At 60.8% G+C, this 15,882-nt stretch overlaps 1 protein-coding gene and 1 pseudogene across 4 annotated transcripts in view; both read right to left on the minus strand.

Annotated features, from left to right (window-relative positions):
• The window catches only part of CELF5 (CUGBP Elav-like family member 5), a 35,937-nt gene extending 21,012 nt beyond the window's left edge, over positions 1 to 14,925 (minus strand). The window contains exons 1-2 of one of the 4 annotated variants that reach the window (XR_001599258.2): positions 14,582 to 14,840; positions 2,417 to 2,499 (exon numbers count right to left, since the gene is read on the minus strand). Coding sequence is in view for 2 of the 4 variants with exons in the window: in XM_016163550.2 (XP_016019036.1) it covers positions 2,417 to 2,499; positions 14,582 to 14,840 (342 nt within the window). In the remaining 2 variants the exon portion in view is untranslated. Of the gene's footprint in view, positions 1 to 2,416; positions 2,500 to 14,020; positions 14,046 to 14,581 lie in introns of those variants that run through there. The other 3 variants (XM_016163550.2, XM_016163551.2, XM_036234120.1) reach the window with 3 other exon arrangements.
• Positions 14,926 to 15,486: 561 nt separating this feature from the next.
• On the minus strand, positions 15,487 to 15,605 carry LOC118612546 (annotated as a pseudogene).
• Positions 15,606 to 15,882: the final 277 nt, after the last annotated feature.

Genomic DNA, 15,882 nt, shown 5'->3' on the forward strand with positions numbered 1-15,882 from the left:
CCCTGGGCTGCTTAGAACGTCTCACGACCACACTGCGCGACGTGACAGCCGCCTGCCGCTGCTGAGCCCTTGAAACGTGGCTTGTGGGAGCAGGCAACGAGATTTCCAATTTTGTTCAATTGTAAGTAATATAAACCTAAATCTAAAAACATACCCAGCTCCATCCTTGGAAAACCTTCAGGTACATTTCCTACTCGGGCACGTGAATGTACTTCCTCAGCTGTTAATTTCGTAAACTCGAGATGGGCTGGGAGTGTACCAGATGCCCACCAGGTATTAGAACACATAGCATAAAAAAAAAAAACAAAAAAAAACAAAAAAAACCCGCGAACTGTCTCATTAATAATTTTTACACCGGAATCACTGACTGCCTGTTGAAACAATAAGATATTGGAGATGTTGGATTCAAACATAATATGGTGTCAAAATTTATTTCGCCTGTTTCTTTTCCCTTTTCAAATGTCGCTCCTAGAAATTAAAAATGCATTCTGTTTCTCTCAGCTCCTTCATCCCCTAACCGGGGTTTATCTGCCTGGGCATCATTGATTCGGGGTGGATAATTCTTTGTTGCGGGGCCATCGCGTGCCCTGTAGGGTGCTGAGCAGCATCCCCAGCCTCTACCCACTTGACCCCAGTGGCGTCTTCCAGTCTCGACCATGACAAGGCCCCCAGACATCACCCAGTGCTCCCTGGGAACAGAATCGCCCTGGGTTGAAAATTCCTCCTACCCTCGAGGCTCTCGTGGGTTCTCTGCAGCAGGCCGGGCACATTCTTGCCTCCAGCCCTGGTACACTCGGTCCCCGCGCCACCCCCTTCTTTGTCTCCATCTGCCACGTCTTCTCCGTCTTGCAAGACTCAGCTCAGACGCTCCCTCCTCCAAGAAGCCCTCCTGCCTGCCCTCTACCGAGTCATCCCCTGGGGTCACTTGGACCTCCTTGGCGATGCTGCCCCTAGTCACCCTTACATATGGCCATTTATTGTGCGATCACCCCCTGTAGTGGGTTGAATGGTGGCCCCCCTAAAAATATGTCCAGGTCCTAACCTCCAGAACCCGTGACTGGGACACTATTTGTAAAGAGTCTCTACAGATGGAATTAAGTAACAGCACTGGAGATGAGGTCATCCGGGACTCAGGATGAGCCCCAGACCTAGTGACAGGTGTCCTGAGAGCAAGGCAGAGGGCACGGGAGGGACGTAGATACGGGGGAGAAGGCCATGTGACATGAGGGCAGCTGAGGAACTTCCGACGGCCACCGGAGGCTGGAGAGAGACAGAGCACGGATTCGCCCGGAGGGCGCGAGGCCCTGCTGTCACCTGGCTTTCAGATTTCCGGCCTCCGGAAGCGTGAGGTGATATGTTTCCGTTGCTCTAAGCCACCCAGCCGGCCACGTTTGGTGACAGCGGCCCCAGGACTCCAGAGGTTGGTCCACAGGGGCTTTTGAACATGGAAAGCAAAGCGAGTCACCCCTCTGCCTGCCACCCTCCCACGGCCACGGCAGGGCCACCCCTGGAATAAAATCCAAACTCCTCCCATGGCCCCGCCTCTCTCCTGTCCCCGCCTCCCACCCCTGCTCGCTGTCACGGGGCCGCTCCACGCCCCAAACGCACGAGCTGGGCCGAGCCTCCGGGCCTTTGCACTGGCCGCCCGCTCTGCCAGGGACGCCCTTCCTGCAGAGAGTTCACGGCTCCCTGCCTCACCTCCATCAGGTAGGTCACCTCCCCCGAGGCGCCTTCCCTGACCGCCCGGTCTACCTGGCACCCCTCCACGTCCTGCCAACACACCAGGCTTCCCACTGGCAGCCAGCTGTGCCCCTGTCCCCAGCGCTGATGGCTGCAGACGCCCCCCGAGCCGTCCCGAACGCCTCCGACGCCGAAGGGTCTCTGAGAGTTCCGGAGGGACGGCCAGCCCCGCCCCAGAGCCGGTGCCCTCACTGTGGTGGCTTCGGCCTCCATCTAGGCATGCTGCCCCGGGGCCAGGCTCCTGGGGCTCGGGGGACCCCGGGCCTTCCGAGGGGGAAGGGACCTCCTGCCCACACAAAGAGGACGAGGCTGGCAAGAGGGACTCGGCAGGGACAGAGCCGGGCCCGGCCTCCTCCGGGGCGGAACGCTGCCCAGGCAGCCCCTGCCGTCCCCCCAGCACCCCAGGCACAGTGCCGCCTCGGGGCTCGGCACGCGCTGAGCCCGCTGCCCGCGAAGGCTTCGCCGCCTTCGGGTGTCAGACACTCACACCTGTGTGACTGCGCACACCCACTCCGGCGTGATGCGCGGCGCTCGGCGAACGCTCCCTCTGGCCATCATGCCCGCCCCCCTTTCTGAGTCCGAGGGCCCAGGAAGCGCTCCGGCCTTCCCCAGGCTGCGAGCAGCCCCGCCCCCACCCCGACAGCACCCAGGACCCACCCCGGCACCCCGGACTCACCCCAGGCAAGGTCTTCTGCTCGTGCAGGGCGGTCTGAGCCTTGATGGCGGAGTCCCTGGCACAGTAGGTGAGAAAGGCACAGCCTGCAGGGGGGAGAGTCGGGCGTTGAGCGGGGGCGGGCGGAGGGCGCCGAGCGGCCGGGAGACGCAGCACCGCGCGCCATGCGCCGCGCCGCGAAAGCTCCCCCAGCGTCCTCAGTGCGCGAGGGATGCGCCCCGCGCGCTCCCCCCGGGCAGTGGAATACTACTCGGCCTTCAAAAGGACATTCTGGCACAGGCTACGACGTGGATGGACCCTGGGGACGCTATGCTCAGCGACTGAGCCAGACACAGAAGGACAAATGCCGTGTGGTCCCACTCACAGGGGGTCCCCAGAGGAGTCAGAGTCACAGACACAGGACGTAGGTGGTGGAGCCAGGGGCTGGGGGAGGGGGGGAGGGGAGCGTGTGATGGGGATGCAGCGTCAGTCTGGGACGGTGAGGAAGTCTTGGAGGTGGCCGTGGGGACGGCGGCTCAGCAATGCGCGTGTGCTCAGCGCCGCCCAACTGCGCACTTACAGATGGTCAATGTTTGTTATGTATGTTTCACCACAATAAAAATAATAATTGGGACATATTACAAACCTCCCCTCCACAAAAAAAAGATTAAGTGCAGAACATGTAAGTGCACCATGTAACGAACTCGTATAAAGTCGTGTCACCATGTCACAGATCCAGAAGCAGAACGCGGCAGTCCCCGGAAGCCCCGATATTCCTCCCGCCCTGTGGCGACCTCTCCCGCCCCGCAGAGGCGACCGCCACCCCAGCCCTCATGATAACGGGGAGGCCGCTTTCCCTGTGGTTTCCCACCCTGCCTGCCCCGCCGATCCACGTAGCGAGTGCGTCCTGGTGCCGAGTTTACGTGAACGGAATCACGGTGCGTGTCCGCTCTTGCGCCTGGCTTCTTCCTGTCGCGTGCGTCAGGGCTCAGCTCCTTGCTGTTTCTGTGTGATATCTTATCTCGTGCGTGCGCTGCAGGTGCCCCCCCACCCCGTTCTCCAGTGTCTGGGGCGCCGTGAGCAAAGCCGCCACGGAACGTCTCGCACACGTGTTTTGATGCACGTAGGGTCTGAGAATCCTATTAATGCTTCGTTCTCACTGACTCGGCTTTCCCAGTCTTTGAAACGCTAGTCATTACGGCAGGTGCGTCCCTGCCTTTCCTTGAGACCTTAACGTACACTCCTGGAGTTATTCATGAATGCTTCGCAGAAGTTCTTTGTATACTGTGCGTGTCTACCTGTTTGTGGTTATGTGTGACGCAAATATCTCCCAATCCGCGACCTGTCTGCCTGCTACTTTTCTGCATGTGCGTTTCCATTTTCTGAATTTAATTGGGGGAAGAAGAAATGCTAAGACAACTAGCCCTAGGACCTGAGATGTGACGCAAGGCCGGCAAGAAGTCTCGGGCTGTAGGAAGATGTAAAACCAGGCAGAACCCTTCCTCCTCGGGTCCTTTTGTGCCTGGGGAGCCCCGCCTGCGTGACGTGGAGTGTGCTGGCCTTGGGAGGGTGGGGAGGGCCCCCAGCACCCTTCCCGGCATCGGCCTCTGAGTCTGGAAGTTGTGCTAGGGAGGCAGGAAGGGCACCTGCGCCCCGAGCCGCTGTCCCTGGTGCTGAAACGCTTCCCTGTTCTCTTTGCCGCATCTCTCCGGGGCCCTCAGTTCTCCTGCTCCAGTTGCTGGGAATGGGCGATGTTGACCCCCGTCTGAATAAACAGCCGGCACTGAATTAGGGCGGGCCCTCGTGCAACAGAGCGGACATCCTCATAAGAGGGAGGGGCTCTGGCGCACAGGGGGACGCCACGTGAACACGAAGGCGGAAATCTGGGTGATGTGGTGACGAGCTGCGGCACCAGCAGCGGGGCGAGAGGCCTGGAGCAGAGCCACCCTCACGGCCTCAGACGGAGCCGACTCAACCGAGGCCTTGGTCTCGGACTTCCAGCCTCCGGAACTTGGCCCTCCGAGGGGAACCCCGGCCCACTCAGCGCTCACTCGGTGCCCACACTGGGTGAGCCTCTCACCCCGATTCCAGTCCCCACGCCCCAGTGCTCTGGAATTTTCTGAAATTTGGAGCCTTTGGACCCACGCCCACCACATACACCGGCCCCCTCCGCTAGACGCAGGGTGTCCGGCGGCCCAGCCCCTCCCAGAGCTGAGGGGCGGATCCGGAGGTGGGGCAGGCCGAGCAGGCACTCCCGCCTGCATAAACCAACACACAGAACACTCAGCACCTGACAACCCTATGGTCCCTTCCCCACCCCACCCCCCATTTTCAAAGCCCAGACCAGCGCTGATCCTGCAGGGGAGGGGGACAGGGTGTCAGTGCCTAAAGATCACTCAAGACTCAAGGGCAGAGCCAGGACCAGTGGGGGAACCTTGGGAGCAGGAGATTTCCTCCCCGGATGAAAGTCCCGACAGCTAAATCTGCCTCATCAGGCCTCTCTTGACAGGGCGAGTGCTCCCCATCCTGGGCGAGCACGCAGCGGCTCCACGGAGAGAAAACTCATTTGCCAGGGAATTCTTAGGGCTCTTCCTCATGCCAAGATCCTCTGCTCTCTGCTCTGAGATCTGAGCTGTTGGGATTTTGTGACTCGAAGCTGTAATAGCGATAATAACGGTCGATGTCCACTGAGCCCCAGGCTTCCTATGGGAGAACATCACCCACGTCAACCGTCTGAGTCCTCAGACTGGCCCAAGATAATGACACTATCGTTTCTGTTATTGTCCCCATCTTAACAGATGGGGAAACTGAGACCCCGGCCATGGAGTCATCTGCCCTATGTCACAGAGCGACGGGGCCCGAAGGCTCCAAATTTCAGAAAATTCCAGAGCACTGGGGACTACTTAAGTTGCTGAAGCTTGTTACACTGATTAAATGCCCTTAAATAATAATAATAATAAAAATATAAAAAGTTTAAAAACGAAAAGAAAACCCTCGTGCACTCTTGGGACTGCAAATTGGCGCAGCCACTATAAAAAATAGTTTGGATGTTCCTCAAAAAATTAAAAGGAGAACGGCCTTATGACCCAGCAATTGCACTTCTGGGTATTTATCCAAAGAAAACCAAAACACTAATTTGAAAAGACGCATGCACCCTACGGTCACTGTCGCATTATTTACAACAGCCAAGATACGGAAGCAACCTAATGCCCATCAATAGGAGACTGGATAAAGAAATGGTGGTACATATACACACTGGAATACTACTCAGCCATAAAAAATGAAATCTTACCATTTGCAACGACATGGATGGACCTACAGGGTATTATACTAAGTGGAATAAGTCAGACAGAGAAAGACAGATACCATTAGGATTTCACTTATACGTGGAATCTAAGGGTCGAAGTAAACGAACAAAATGAAAACAGGCTCAGAGATGCGGAGACCAAACTGGTGATCGCCAGGTGGCGGGGCCTGGGGGAGGTCGGGGGGCTGGGTGAAGGACGCGAAGGGATTCAGAAGCCCGAATTGGTAGTTACAAAATAGCTGCAGGGATGCAAAGTGCAGCATGGAGAATAAACTCAGTAATATTGTAATAACCATGCCTAGTGCCAGGTGGGGACCAGACTAACAGGGGGGAATCATTTCGTAAATTATATAAACGCCTAACCACTATGTTGCACACCTGAAACTAATATAAAATCATATCGAACGTCAACTCTAATTGAAAAATTAAAAAATGAAAAGAAAAAAATTGAGTTTTCCTTCTTACTATTTATAGTCCTTATTTTAATGCATAAGTCTGGGATTTTCGTTCCTTCTCAGGGAACCTGGTGGGTCTGGGGACTGACCCCGATGGTCACTGGCCACATCTCTGGCTATGCCCTGACTCTGGTCACACCACATGTCCGGCCGCTCACTGGCGGCCTGTGGCCTCGCCGTTCCCTCAGTCCACACGCCGTCACCCTCATCATCTGGCTCGCTTCTCCTCGGCCCTCAGGTCCCAGCTGAGCCTCCTCCTCCTCCGGGGAGCCTTCCCACGCCCGGCGATACTGAACGAAGCGCCTCGTGGACTTTTCCTGTGGCTGCGTGTCCCCGTCACAGCTCTGCCGGCTCCCGCGGTAACCGCCTAGTCTCAGTTATTCACCTTCACAGGACTGCGAGCCCCCAAGGGTGGGGACAGGCTATGTCCCAGTCACCCACCTGTCCCCCAGTCCCAGCTCCGAGCCCGGCACGCAGTGTGTGCTCAGGAAGAATTTGGCCACTGCTCACGGCCTCCATCCTGGTCCAGCCCGGTCACCTCCCACCTGGCCCAGAGTGGGTGCCTCGGCCCTGGCCTCCCAGTCTGTCCTCCCCACGGCAGCCACCAGAGGGCACCTGTGAACACCTGAGTCAGGTTATGTCCAGCTCTGCCCACACTCTCCAGGGCTCCCATCTCCCTCTGGGTAGAAGCCGAAGTCCTCCCAAGGCCCACAAGGCCCTGCACGACCTGCTCCCTCCTTCCCTGCCCTCCCCCCGCCCCACCTCTCCCCCTCGCTCACTCTGCTCCAGCCACCGGGGCCTCCTCGCTACTCCTCTAATGAACCAAGCACCGTCCTGCCCCAGGGCCTTTGCTCGGGCTGTTCTGAAATGTCTTCCCCTTAGACCCGTACATGGTTCACTCTCACGTCTTTCAGATAGTGGCTCAAATGTCACGTTTTTAGTGACATCTTCTTTGATCTCTCTGGTTCAAATTACAGCCCTCGACTATCCTCCTTGTTTACTGACCGAATGATTTTATTTTGTTTCCAAACTGATCTGCTAACATTGAGAGCACCTCCTTGCGGGCAGTGACCACATTTAATTCCTCTTTATCCATGCCCCCCCTGCCTGTCCTGCCCCACATGCCTACCAGAGGCCCAGTCAATATTTTCTGAGCACCTACTATGTGCTGGCTATGTGTCCTACTATGTGGGGAAACAGACTCGAGAAGCATGCCCTTGTTATCTTCTCTCTGACCCCCAATATCTCCTCTTCCCCACCAGCCAGGACCCCAATCATGACCGATCAACTGATCGTGTGAGTCCCCCATCCCTTTGATCCCAAACCCCTGCACCCCACATCCTTGGTCTTTAAGTTCGGTTCTGTGATCTAGTGGCTAAAGTCGGGGCTCTAACCCCACCAGCGCCTTACTGCTGTGTGATCCTGGCCGCCCACTTAACCTCTCTGAGCCCTCTCTTTCTCATCCATAAACTAGGAGACATAATGCTGCCCATGAGGATGAGAGGAGACACTTGCTTCTGCGGTGAGGCCACCTCGCCACCGCCCCTGGCCCCAGCCACCCTCCCCGCCTCCTTCTCCACCCTCACATCCCGAGGCTGCCCCGTCCCTGCCGCGCACAGTGAGGCTGATGGGCCCCTCCCCTTCTCACTGTCTTCCCCCCATACTTGTCAACTCATTAGTTCCCGTCCAAGAAGGCAGGTTCTCGGGCCCGGGGCTCACACTCCCGGACCCCGCTATTGGGCGCACCAGCTCCGGGCTGACCTCCTACCCACCCCTCAGCTGCTGCTCCTTAGTTTCCCATCTAGAAAATGGAAGACCCAGAGTGCACATCCTCCAGATTCTGGAAAACGATCTTCCTGAGGGCCCCCGTCCTCCTGCTGACCACAGCCCTCCGGGGCTCCCGCTTCCCTGAGGCCCAGGAAGCTCTGCAGGACCTGCCCGCCCCCTCCCTGCCCTCACCGCCCCCCCGCTCCCCATCACCGCCTCCCGCTGCCCCGCACTCTGCTCTAGCCACACCGGCCTCCTCGCTGCTCTCGCAACATGTCAAACCCATTCTGACCTCGGGGGCTTTGCACCTGCCGCATCCTCCTCCTGGGGTGCTTTGCCCTTGGCTTTGGGATACGGCTTTCTCACCCGTCATTCGGGTCTCATCCCTAAACGTCACCCCCTCAGAGAGGCCATCTTTGGCCACCCACGGTAAGCTGTCGCGTCCCAGCAGACGCCTGGTTTTATTTCCTTCATATCAACTCACTCCTATCAAATTTTATTTCTGGGCTTAGCAATGGTCGGTGCCTCCTGCCCACTGGACTGGTTGGTGTCCCCAGAGCCAAGCTCGGCCAGTGCCTGGCACATCACGGCGACCTGACACGCAGGTGTGGACTGACTTCCTGACTGCGTATTGGCACCGACGACATGCAAGACGTTTCTCAGAGTCGATACCGCCCTGTCGCACAGCGATCAACATCCTTTTCCCCGCAAACGAGGAAGCCGAGGCGCAGGGAAGGTGAGGCGGCTTGTCCAGGATGATGCGGAAGGAAAAAGCAGAGCCAGGCATGGAAACGAAGTCTGTCAGCCTGTGAAGCCGGCGGTCATTCCCAGCCACCAAGCAAGGAGGAAGGCGGCAAAGGTCGGGGAGGCATCCGTCCTCCACTCTTCGGTCTACACACGTTCCCACCCACCCACCCACTCGTCTATTCTCTCATCCACCCACCCACCCACCATCCATCCATCCACCATCCATCCAAACCCGGCAGCCCCTCCCCCTAGCCTCGGCCACCTTCGGCCCGCGGACGGCCAGCCGCCCCGATGGCTTCCGCCTTGAGCGTACGCCTCGGCCACCACATCTCTCGGGTCAAGGCTTGCGCTGGGAGGCGTGATGCCGAGCTCTACTGCTGTGCGACTTGGGGCTGGCTGCTGGCTCTCTCTGAGCCCCGATTCATCCTCTGACTCGCGTGGCGGAGGGGAACCCGGTTCCTCAGGAACCACTGCACCCTGAACGCATGTCCACTCCTTCGCATTCCTTCCCCCCACGAGGTGCCTCACCCCGAGGGGCGGCTTCCCTTTTATCCATCCAGGTGTGGAGGAAGTGGGCATACCCCGAATCAAGGTGCGAGGCTGGGAAGGGGCCGATGCCGGCGATGGCAGGTAACGGGACCTGAAGCCTCCTTTCCAGGCGGGTCTGAGATCCTCCCCTGCTCTGAATCCTTCCGTGGCTCCCGAGCGCCCTCAGGAGAGTCCGAGCTCGTTCCACCGTCGGAGGCCGTCGGGGTCCAGCCCACGCCGCTCTCCGGCTTCGCCTCCCAGGCCTCACCTCGCTCCTCTAGTCCAGCTGTGGCCTTCACACCTGCGAGACGTTGCAGGCCCGGCTCCTTCCGCCCACATCCACGAGAACAGCGAGATCCACCTGGCTGACACACTTCCGTGTTTCACACCCAACTCGGGGCCCGGAACACAGCATGTGCTTCTCCGACGGAAATAAACGAAACGCCTTCTCCGCCTGGCAAGCTCCTGGCCATCCTTCAGAGCTGGGGTCCTCACGCCCCATGCCCGCGCAGCCCGATGCCCCAGGCAGAGCCCCCGCATCCCTCCCTCAGACCGACCCTGACCACGACGGCTGTAGGGGCCAGTGTCCAGCTGTCTCTCTGCCACAGGACCCTCGGGCCTCTCTTGCCCTGTATAAGGCAAGTCCCCCGGAGGCTTCCAGGAAGTGCCGAGTGAACGAATGAGCGCGGCTCCCTGGGTGTTCCTAGCGGCCAGGAAGCACCCACCAATATCAGGGTGAAAGAGCTCCCGGGGCTACCCCCGATGCCAGCACCTCTCAGAAGGGCCCTGCCAGATAAGGCCCACATCGGGAGGGGACCCCGGCGCTCCCAAGGCCCTCTGCCCCTTCCCACCAGGGCCGTGCCCCGTCCCCGCCTGGAGCTGCCGGCCTGGGGTCCCTCTGGGCCCCTGCGCGGGCTGCGCGCTCTGCCGACAACAGGTGCTTCTCACCGCTCAGGTCTCAGCTCAGCCACGTGATGTGCCCAGCACCCACCGGCCAGGCGCGAGCTCCGTGCCAACACCTTCGGCGGCCATTCCCGCCCTCGCCTTCCCCAACCCCTCTGGGACGGGGGGTCCCCACGGCCTCCCGAGTCTGTTCGTGGCAGCCCTGAGGCTTGGGGCGACGAAGATGCCTGCCCAAGTCCACGGCACCGGTGGGATGCTGAGAAACCAGACTCGTCTCAACGCCATGCTCTCAACCATTACCCCCCGCCCCAGCACACACACACCGCCTCCTCCAGGAAGCCCTCTGGGCTGCCACGCCTGCAGGGGCCGAGCTCCCCCCGGGCTGTCCCTGCTGGCCTGTGTTTCCGCCACCGTGGCCTTGAACGCCGGGCAACCTCCTGGCTCCTCACTGTGTCCCCCCCACCAGGCTGGTTCCGGGCTCAGGCGGGGGCTGGGTGGGGGCATCTATCCGTTTTGTCCAACGCTGTGTCACGGGTCTAGAACGAGGCCTGGGACACAGCGAGCGCTCGGTTGGCGTTGGTCACGCAGGGGGATGGGCTCACGTGCGGCTTCCTCCCACACGCATCCCGTTTGCACGCAGGCGCACAGTAGGTGCTCAGTCACCGCCCTCTGCCTGAAGGAGGGCAGAAATGATGTCGCCGGCGCTGGGGAGGCCTCGGGGGCCTTCTAAAGGCCTGCTGGAGGGACGAAGACCACGCGGCTGGGGAAACCGAGCGGCCATGCCTGGCTCGAGGCCACGGAGCCGGTCGGCGGCTTGCACGCGCCCCAGCCCCGTCCCTCTGCTGCCCCCGCTGCCGCCCCCCCGGGGGAGAGCGCCTCTCCCCTCCGTCCCCGCCGGGCAGCGCCTGCCAGCAGCCCGGCCCACAGTCTCCCTGCGGCTGGCACGTCACACTCGGAATCTCACGCCTCAGAGCTCAGCGTGCTCCGTGCTCCGGCCTCCCCTCCCGCCGCCAGCGCAGCAGCTGGTGCTCCCATGGAAACCACAGCCCCCCCAGGCCCCGCCCCACCTGCACTGGCCCCCCTCACAACCTCCACTTTAAGACAAATATTGTCATTAACATGCAAATGCCATGCGATTACCATAAACGGGTCCGTGAGGCGGCCAGCGAGCCCTGTCACACGGTGGGCATTAAGATTCAGCCCCGGTCGGCAGAGAGGGGCATTTCGGGGCCCCCTCAGAGAGAGGGTCCTGTCCCCCAGCAGAGGACGTGGTGGGTGATGACGGGACACCAGCCGCTGGGAGCCCCGATCCCAGCCCCCGCTTCCTGGCCGGAGCCCCTGGCTGCACTGGTGGCACCTGGGGAGGTCCCCTTCCTCTGGAGGAGGCACAAATCTGGGGGGGGGGGCGGGTGGCCGTGTGGCCTCCCTGCTCCCTCTTCTCCATCCTCTCCCTGCCTCCCACCTCCTCCCTGCTCCTCCCTGTGTATGGGGGGGGGGGGCTCCCTCTGTCTCCATCTCTCTTAAAAACAAAAGAGCCCGCACCCGTGGGCCGCTCTCTTTCTCAGGACCCCTCCCTTCCCGCTCTTCACCCCAACCCAGGCCCAGACCTCTGTGCCCAGGAGCTCGGCTGGACCCCCTGCCTTTCTCCCAGTCCCAGCAAGACCCCCGCTGCACAGGCCCTAAGGAGCTGGGGTGCCCCTGCCGCTCCCCTCCCCCACACCACCCTTGGGGGCCTCTCCCTCGGCTCAAGGGAACCCTTTATCACACACATGTACCCCATTTCCCCTGGCCTGGGAGGGAGACAGGCGAGTCACAGTGGGGAAGGCAGCGCTGGCCGGCCCCTGGGACCCCGTAGTTGCCCCTCTGGGCCTCAGTTTCCCTTTCATATGAAACGCACTGATGCTGCAAGCCCCCCTCGGTGGCGATCCCTCAGTGGGGGATCAAACGGGTCCCCAAACATGAAAAGTAAGGTGAGATGGTCTCAGGGACAGTGACGGTTCTGGGGACACAGGGGCCACGTGGGTGTTTTCTCTGTGCCCTACTCTGGCCCCTTCGGGGGCCCTGGCGCCCAGCCTCACGGGGCGTCCCAGAACCCAGAAAACCGCAGGCTCTGGGGGGCTTCCACACCACCCTCTGGGGCCCACACCCTCCACTCTGCTGCCTTCCACCGGCACCACTGGCCGCACCCTGTTTAGTTGGCTCCCCAGAAACTATACCAAATAAGTGTTGGCGAGAGGTACCCGGACGGTCCCCCAACATCCCATTCATCATGCGCCTTCCTTGGCCAGAGGCCCAGAGCTGAGCAGCTACTGGCCAGAGGTCACACAACTGAGCCCCAAATGCAGGCTCCATCCCAGCTGCTGGCCCTCAAGACACCCCCACCTCCAGCTCCGCTCCCACAGGTGAGGTCCTTCCAGGTCCAGCACATATGGGCCTGGGGACGGGGGACCCTATTCTGGGCCTCAGGGTATTGAGGGTTTGGGGCTGGACACTGGGGCGAGCTCACCCCTCATACCCGCAGGCTTCCAGGGCCCCTGTGAGGGGGAGGGGGAGGACCGGGTGCCACAGACACCCTGCTTCCAAATTCTCAGCCTCCAAGGAAAGAAGGGAAAGACCCCGAGATGCCCCCCAACCCCAGCGTTCTCCAGCCAGAAAACAAGAACCTCACATTCATGGGGCTCTGCTGGTAGCTGAGGTTCTGGCCCCAGTGGACTCAGAGGCAGCAGCCCCCACCTCCTCTCCCTCCTGCGGGAGGGGGGGCTTCCAGAGGAGGTTAAAGCTGAGAAGGGGGGTACCTCTGCACCCTGCCTGTTTCCTGGACCCGGAGCTCACCAGCAGCCTTTCAGTTCAACATTTGGGGGGCCATGCGGATGCCTCCCACTCTGAATCCCATCAGCATCTTTCTAGAAATGAACCTTTCGGATATACCAGGGGTTCAAGTCACGTGGCCAGAGCCCTCCATACAGCCGTGAACCCCTGAGCGGGACTTGGGGGTGAGAGTGAGCCCTCTGCCCTCCTAGGCCACATGGAGGAGCTAGATTTTCCAGGCCGAATTTGTTGTTGTTGGGTTTTTTTTTTTTTTTTTTGCCTTGGTTGGATTTGAAAACTGGTGGGGGATGGGAGGGGCATCTCTCCTCCCCAGGGCAGGTGGAGGGTCCCCCTGCAGTGGCAGGCCTCGGCGCCACCGTCCTGCCAGAGCCTCCCTGTGGATGCCGCCACCCATCATCGAACCGTTCATTCATTCGCACACTAGCTCGTTCGTGCATTCATTCATTCAGCGAGCATTTGTTCATGATCGCCGTGCCTGCAACACTGAGGAGAAGGTGGGGATAAATGAATTTGAAATAGGTCATAGGCCCCGGTCCCCCCGCAAGGCCTCTTCAGGGTCTTGCCACGGGTGTCAAGCACAAAGCCTTCACTGTCCCCACCCCCAGTCCCCAACACCCCAACAGGAGAGCTGTGAAAGCCACCCCAGTTCAGACCGGGCCCACAAACTGAGCCCAGGGCTGGGGCCACAGTCCCTGGGCACCTGCTCCCAGCATGCCATCAGAGAGAGAATCGGGTGGGAGGGAGGCGGGCAGGCCTCCCCACCGCACCTGCCTCCCCCGCTGGGCTTGCGGCCGCCCACGCCTCTGCTGTCCACCCCGAGATCTGGGCTCTGCCAGATGGAGGCTCGGGCTCATCATCGCTGGCCTCAGACCTCGACACATTGCTAACAGGCTCGGCCAGTTTTAACTTGAGCCAAAGGTGGAGGCAGGGCGGGGGAGGGCAGAGAAACGGAGGGGGGTGCTGATCCAAACAGAGAGGGCAGGCAGGGGGGAGGGCGGACGGGCAGCACTGGAACCACCCGAGGCTGGCACTCCCCCCAGCCTGGCTCGGCTCCCTGCGCCCCCCACCCCCTCCTGCTTCCTTTGTAGTTACCGATTAGCCTGGGGTCCTGGGCATCCGTATGTCCCCCGAGGCCAGCCGGACCTGCCCCACTGGCCTTGCTTTGTGAAAATGACCAAAGCGATGGAGTCCAGAGACGAAAAGTTCCCCGACGACGGGGTCTGGGGAGGCCGAAGGGATGGGGGGGGCAGGGAGGGGGGCAGTGTTCAGACAGCTCCCCCCGCAGAGGGGCAGGAAGGAGTGGGTGAGGGAGGGAGAAAGGGGTGGGGGTCTGGGGGAATAGGAGGGAGGGGGGAGAGAGAGAGAGAGGAGGATGCTGGGGGTGGGGGGAGAATGGGAGGTGAAGGGAGATGGGAGAGTAGAGAAAAGGAAAGAGCCAGGGAGAGAGGATGCCGGAAGGTGGGGAGGGAGGGAGAGGGGGCGGAGGAGGGGAGGGGGCCAGCTCAGATCTGTCAGCTGCACCCCCGGAGGGGGGAGGAGGGGGTGGGTGGCAGAGGCAAGCAGAGGGAGGAGAGGAGGGCTGGGGAAGAGATGCCGGAAGGTGGGGTGAGGAGGGGCGGGGAGGGGAGGGGAGGGAGGGGCCGGGGCGCCCACCTTTGTGCATGCCCGTGTAGGGGTCTTTCAGCACCGTGAGCTCATAGATGCGGCCGAACTGCTCGAAGAGCGGCTTGAGGTCCTTCTCGTCCAGGTTGCGCGGGATCTGGCCCACGAAGAGCTTGATGGCGTCCAGGTCCTTCATGCCGTCGGGCTGTCCCCCGGGGGGCTCGGGCCCGCTGCTGCCCACGGGCGAAGGCCGCGGCTGCAGGAGCTGCTGCTGCTGCCGGCGCGCCTCGCTCTCCGTTAGGCGGGCCATGGCGGGAGAAGGCGGGCGGCGGGCGCGGGACCGAGCCGGTGGCGGCGGGCGGCGGGCAGACTCGCAGCTGGAGCGACGGACGCCGCCTCCCGCCTCCCTCCCGCCCCGTCCCCGCGCCCTCCTCCCTCCTCTGCGCGCCCGCTCGCTCCAGCATCAGGACCACAAAAGAGCGGCTCCGCAGCGGCCCCTGGCGGCCGGCGCGCGCCTCGCCGTCCCGCCGCCCGCCTCCCGCCTCCCGCACGCATCCCGCCGCCCCGGCCCCTCGCGGCACCCCCGCGGCTCGGTGCCCGGCCCAGGCGGGGAAACCGGAGGCCAGCAGGCCCGCAATCCCGCCTGCTGGGTGGGTGGCGGCGAGCCCTCGGGCAGGACCGGCCTGGCTTCCAGGCTGCACTGGCTCCTTCCACTGATAACAGGAAAATCTAGAAGTAGCTCCCGGTTCCGTAAGGGGCGCTTAGTAGACATTCACTACGCTGTGCTGGGCACGTCTAAGTACGCAACTCATCAAAAATAATAGTATTATTGACAGGGGCGCAGGATGGAAACGCTGAAGGCATGAAGACGTACAAATTAGTAGTTACGAAACAGACATGGGGAGGGGGGTCCCCGCGTGGATTGTATACATGTCCGACTATTTTTTTTTTTTTAACGCCTGCAAAACCTGGTCTTCCTAGGTGGTCTCCCATCCAAGTACTGACCAGGCCCGACCCTGCTTAGCTTCTGAGATCAGACGGGATCTGGCACATTCAGGGTGGCGTGGCCGTAGACTCCAACTTTTTTAAATTCAATAAATAAATGGAAGAAAGTTCGATTTCATATTAATAAACAAGAAAGAATAGTAGTAGCAACAGCAACGAGAGGTGAGACCTTGACGATGCTACGCGCCAGGCCCTGCACTCACTGGTTTACGGTTTGTAACTTCCTGAACAGACATGGCGATCATCGTGGCGCGTGAGCGGCAGCCGGAACTGACGCTCTTCGCAGTGCGTGCTCTGTGCGCACCTGTTCAGCACGTTTCCAAGGGTGTTAGGGCATTGTGGTCACT

The sequence above is a fragment of the Rousettus aegyptiacus genome, unplaced genomic scaffold, assembly GCF_014176215.1.
Source record: "Rousettus aegyptiacus isolate mRouAeg1 unplaced genomic scaffold, mRouAeg1.p scaffold_m13_p_16, whole genome shotgun sequence".
In the NCBI taxonomy this organism is placed as follows: Eukaryota; Metazoa; Chordata; class Mammalia; order Chiroptera; family Pteropodidae; genus Rousettus; species Rousettus aegyptiacus.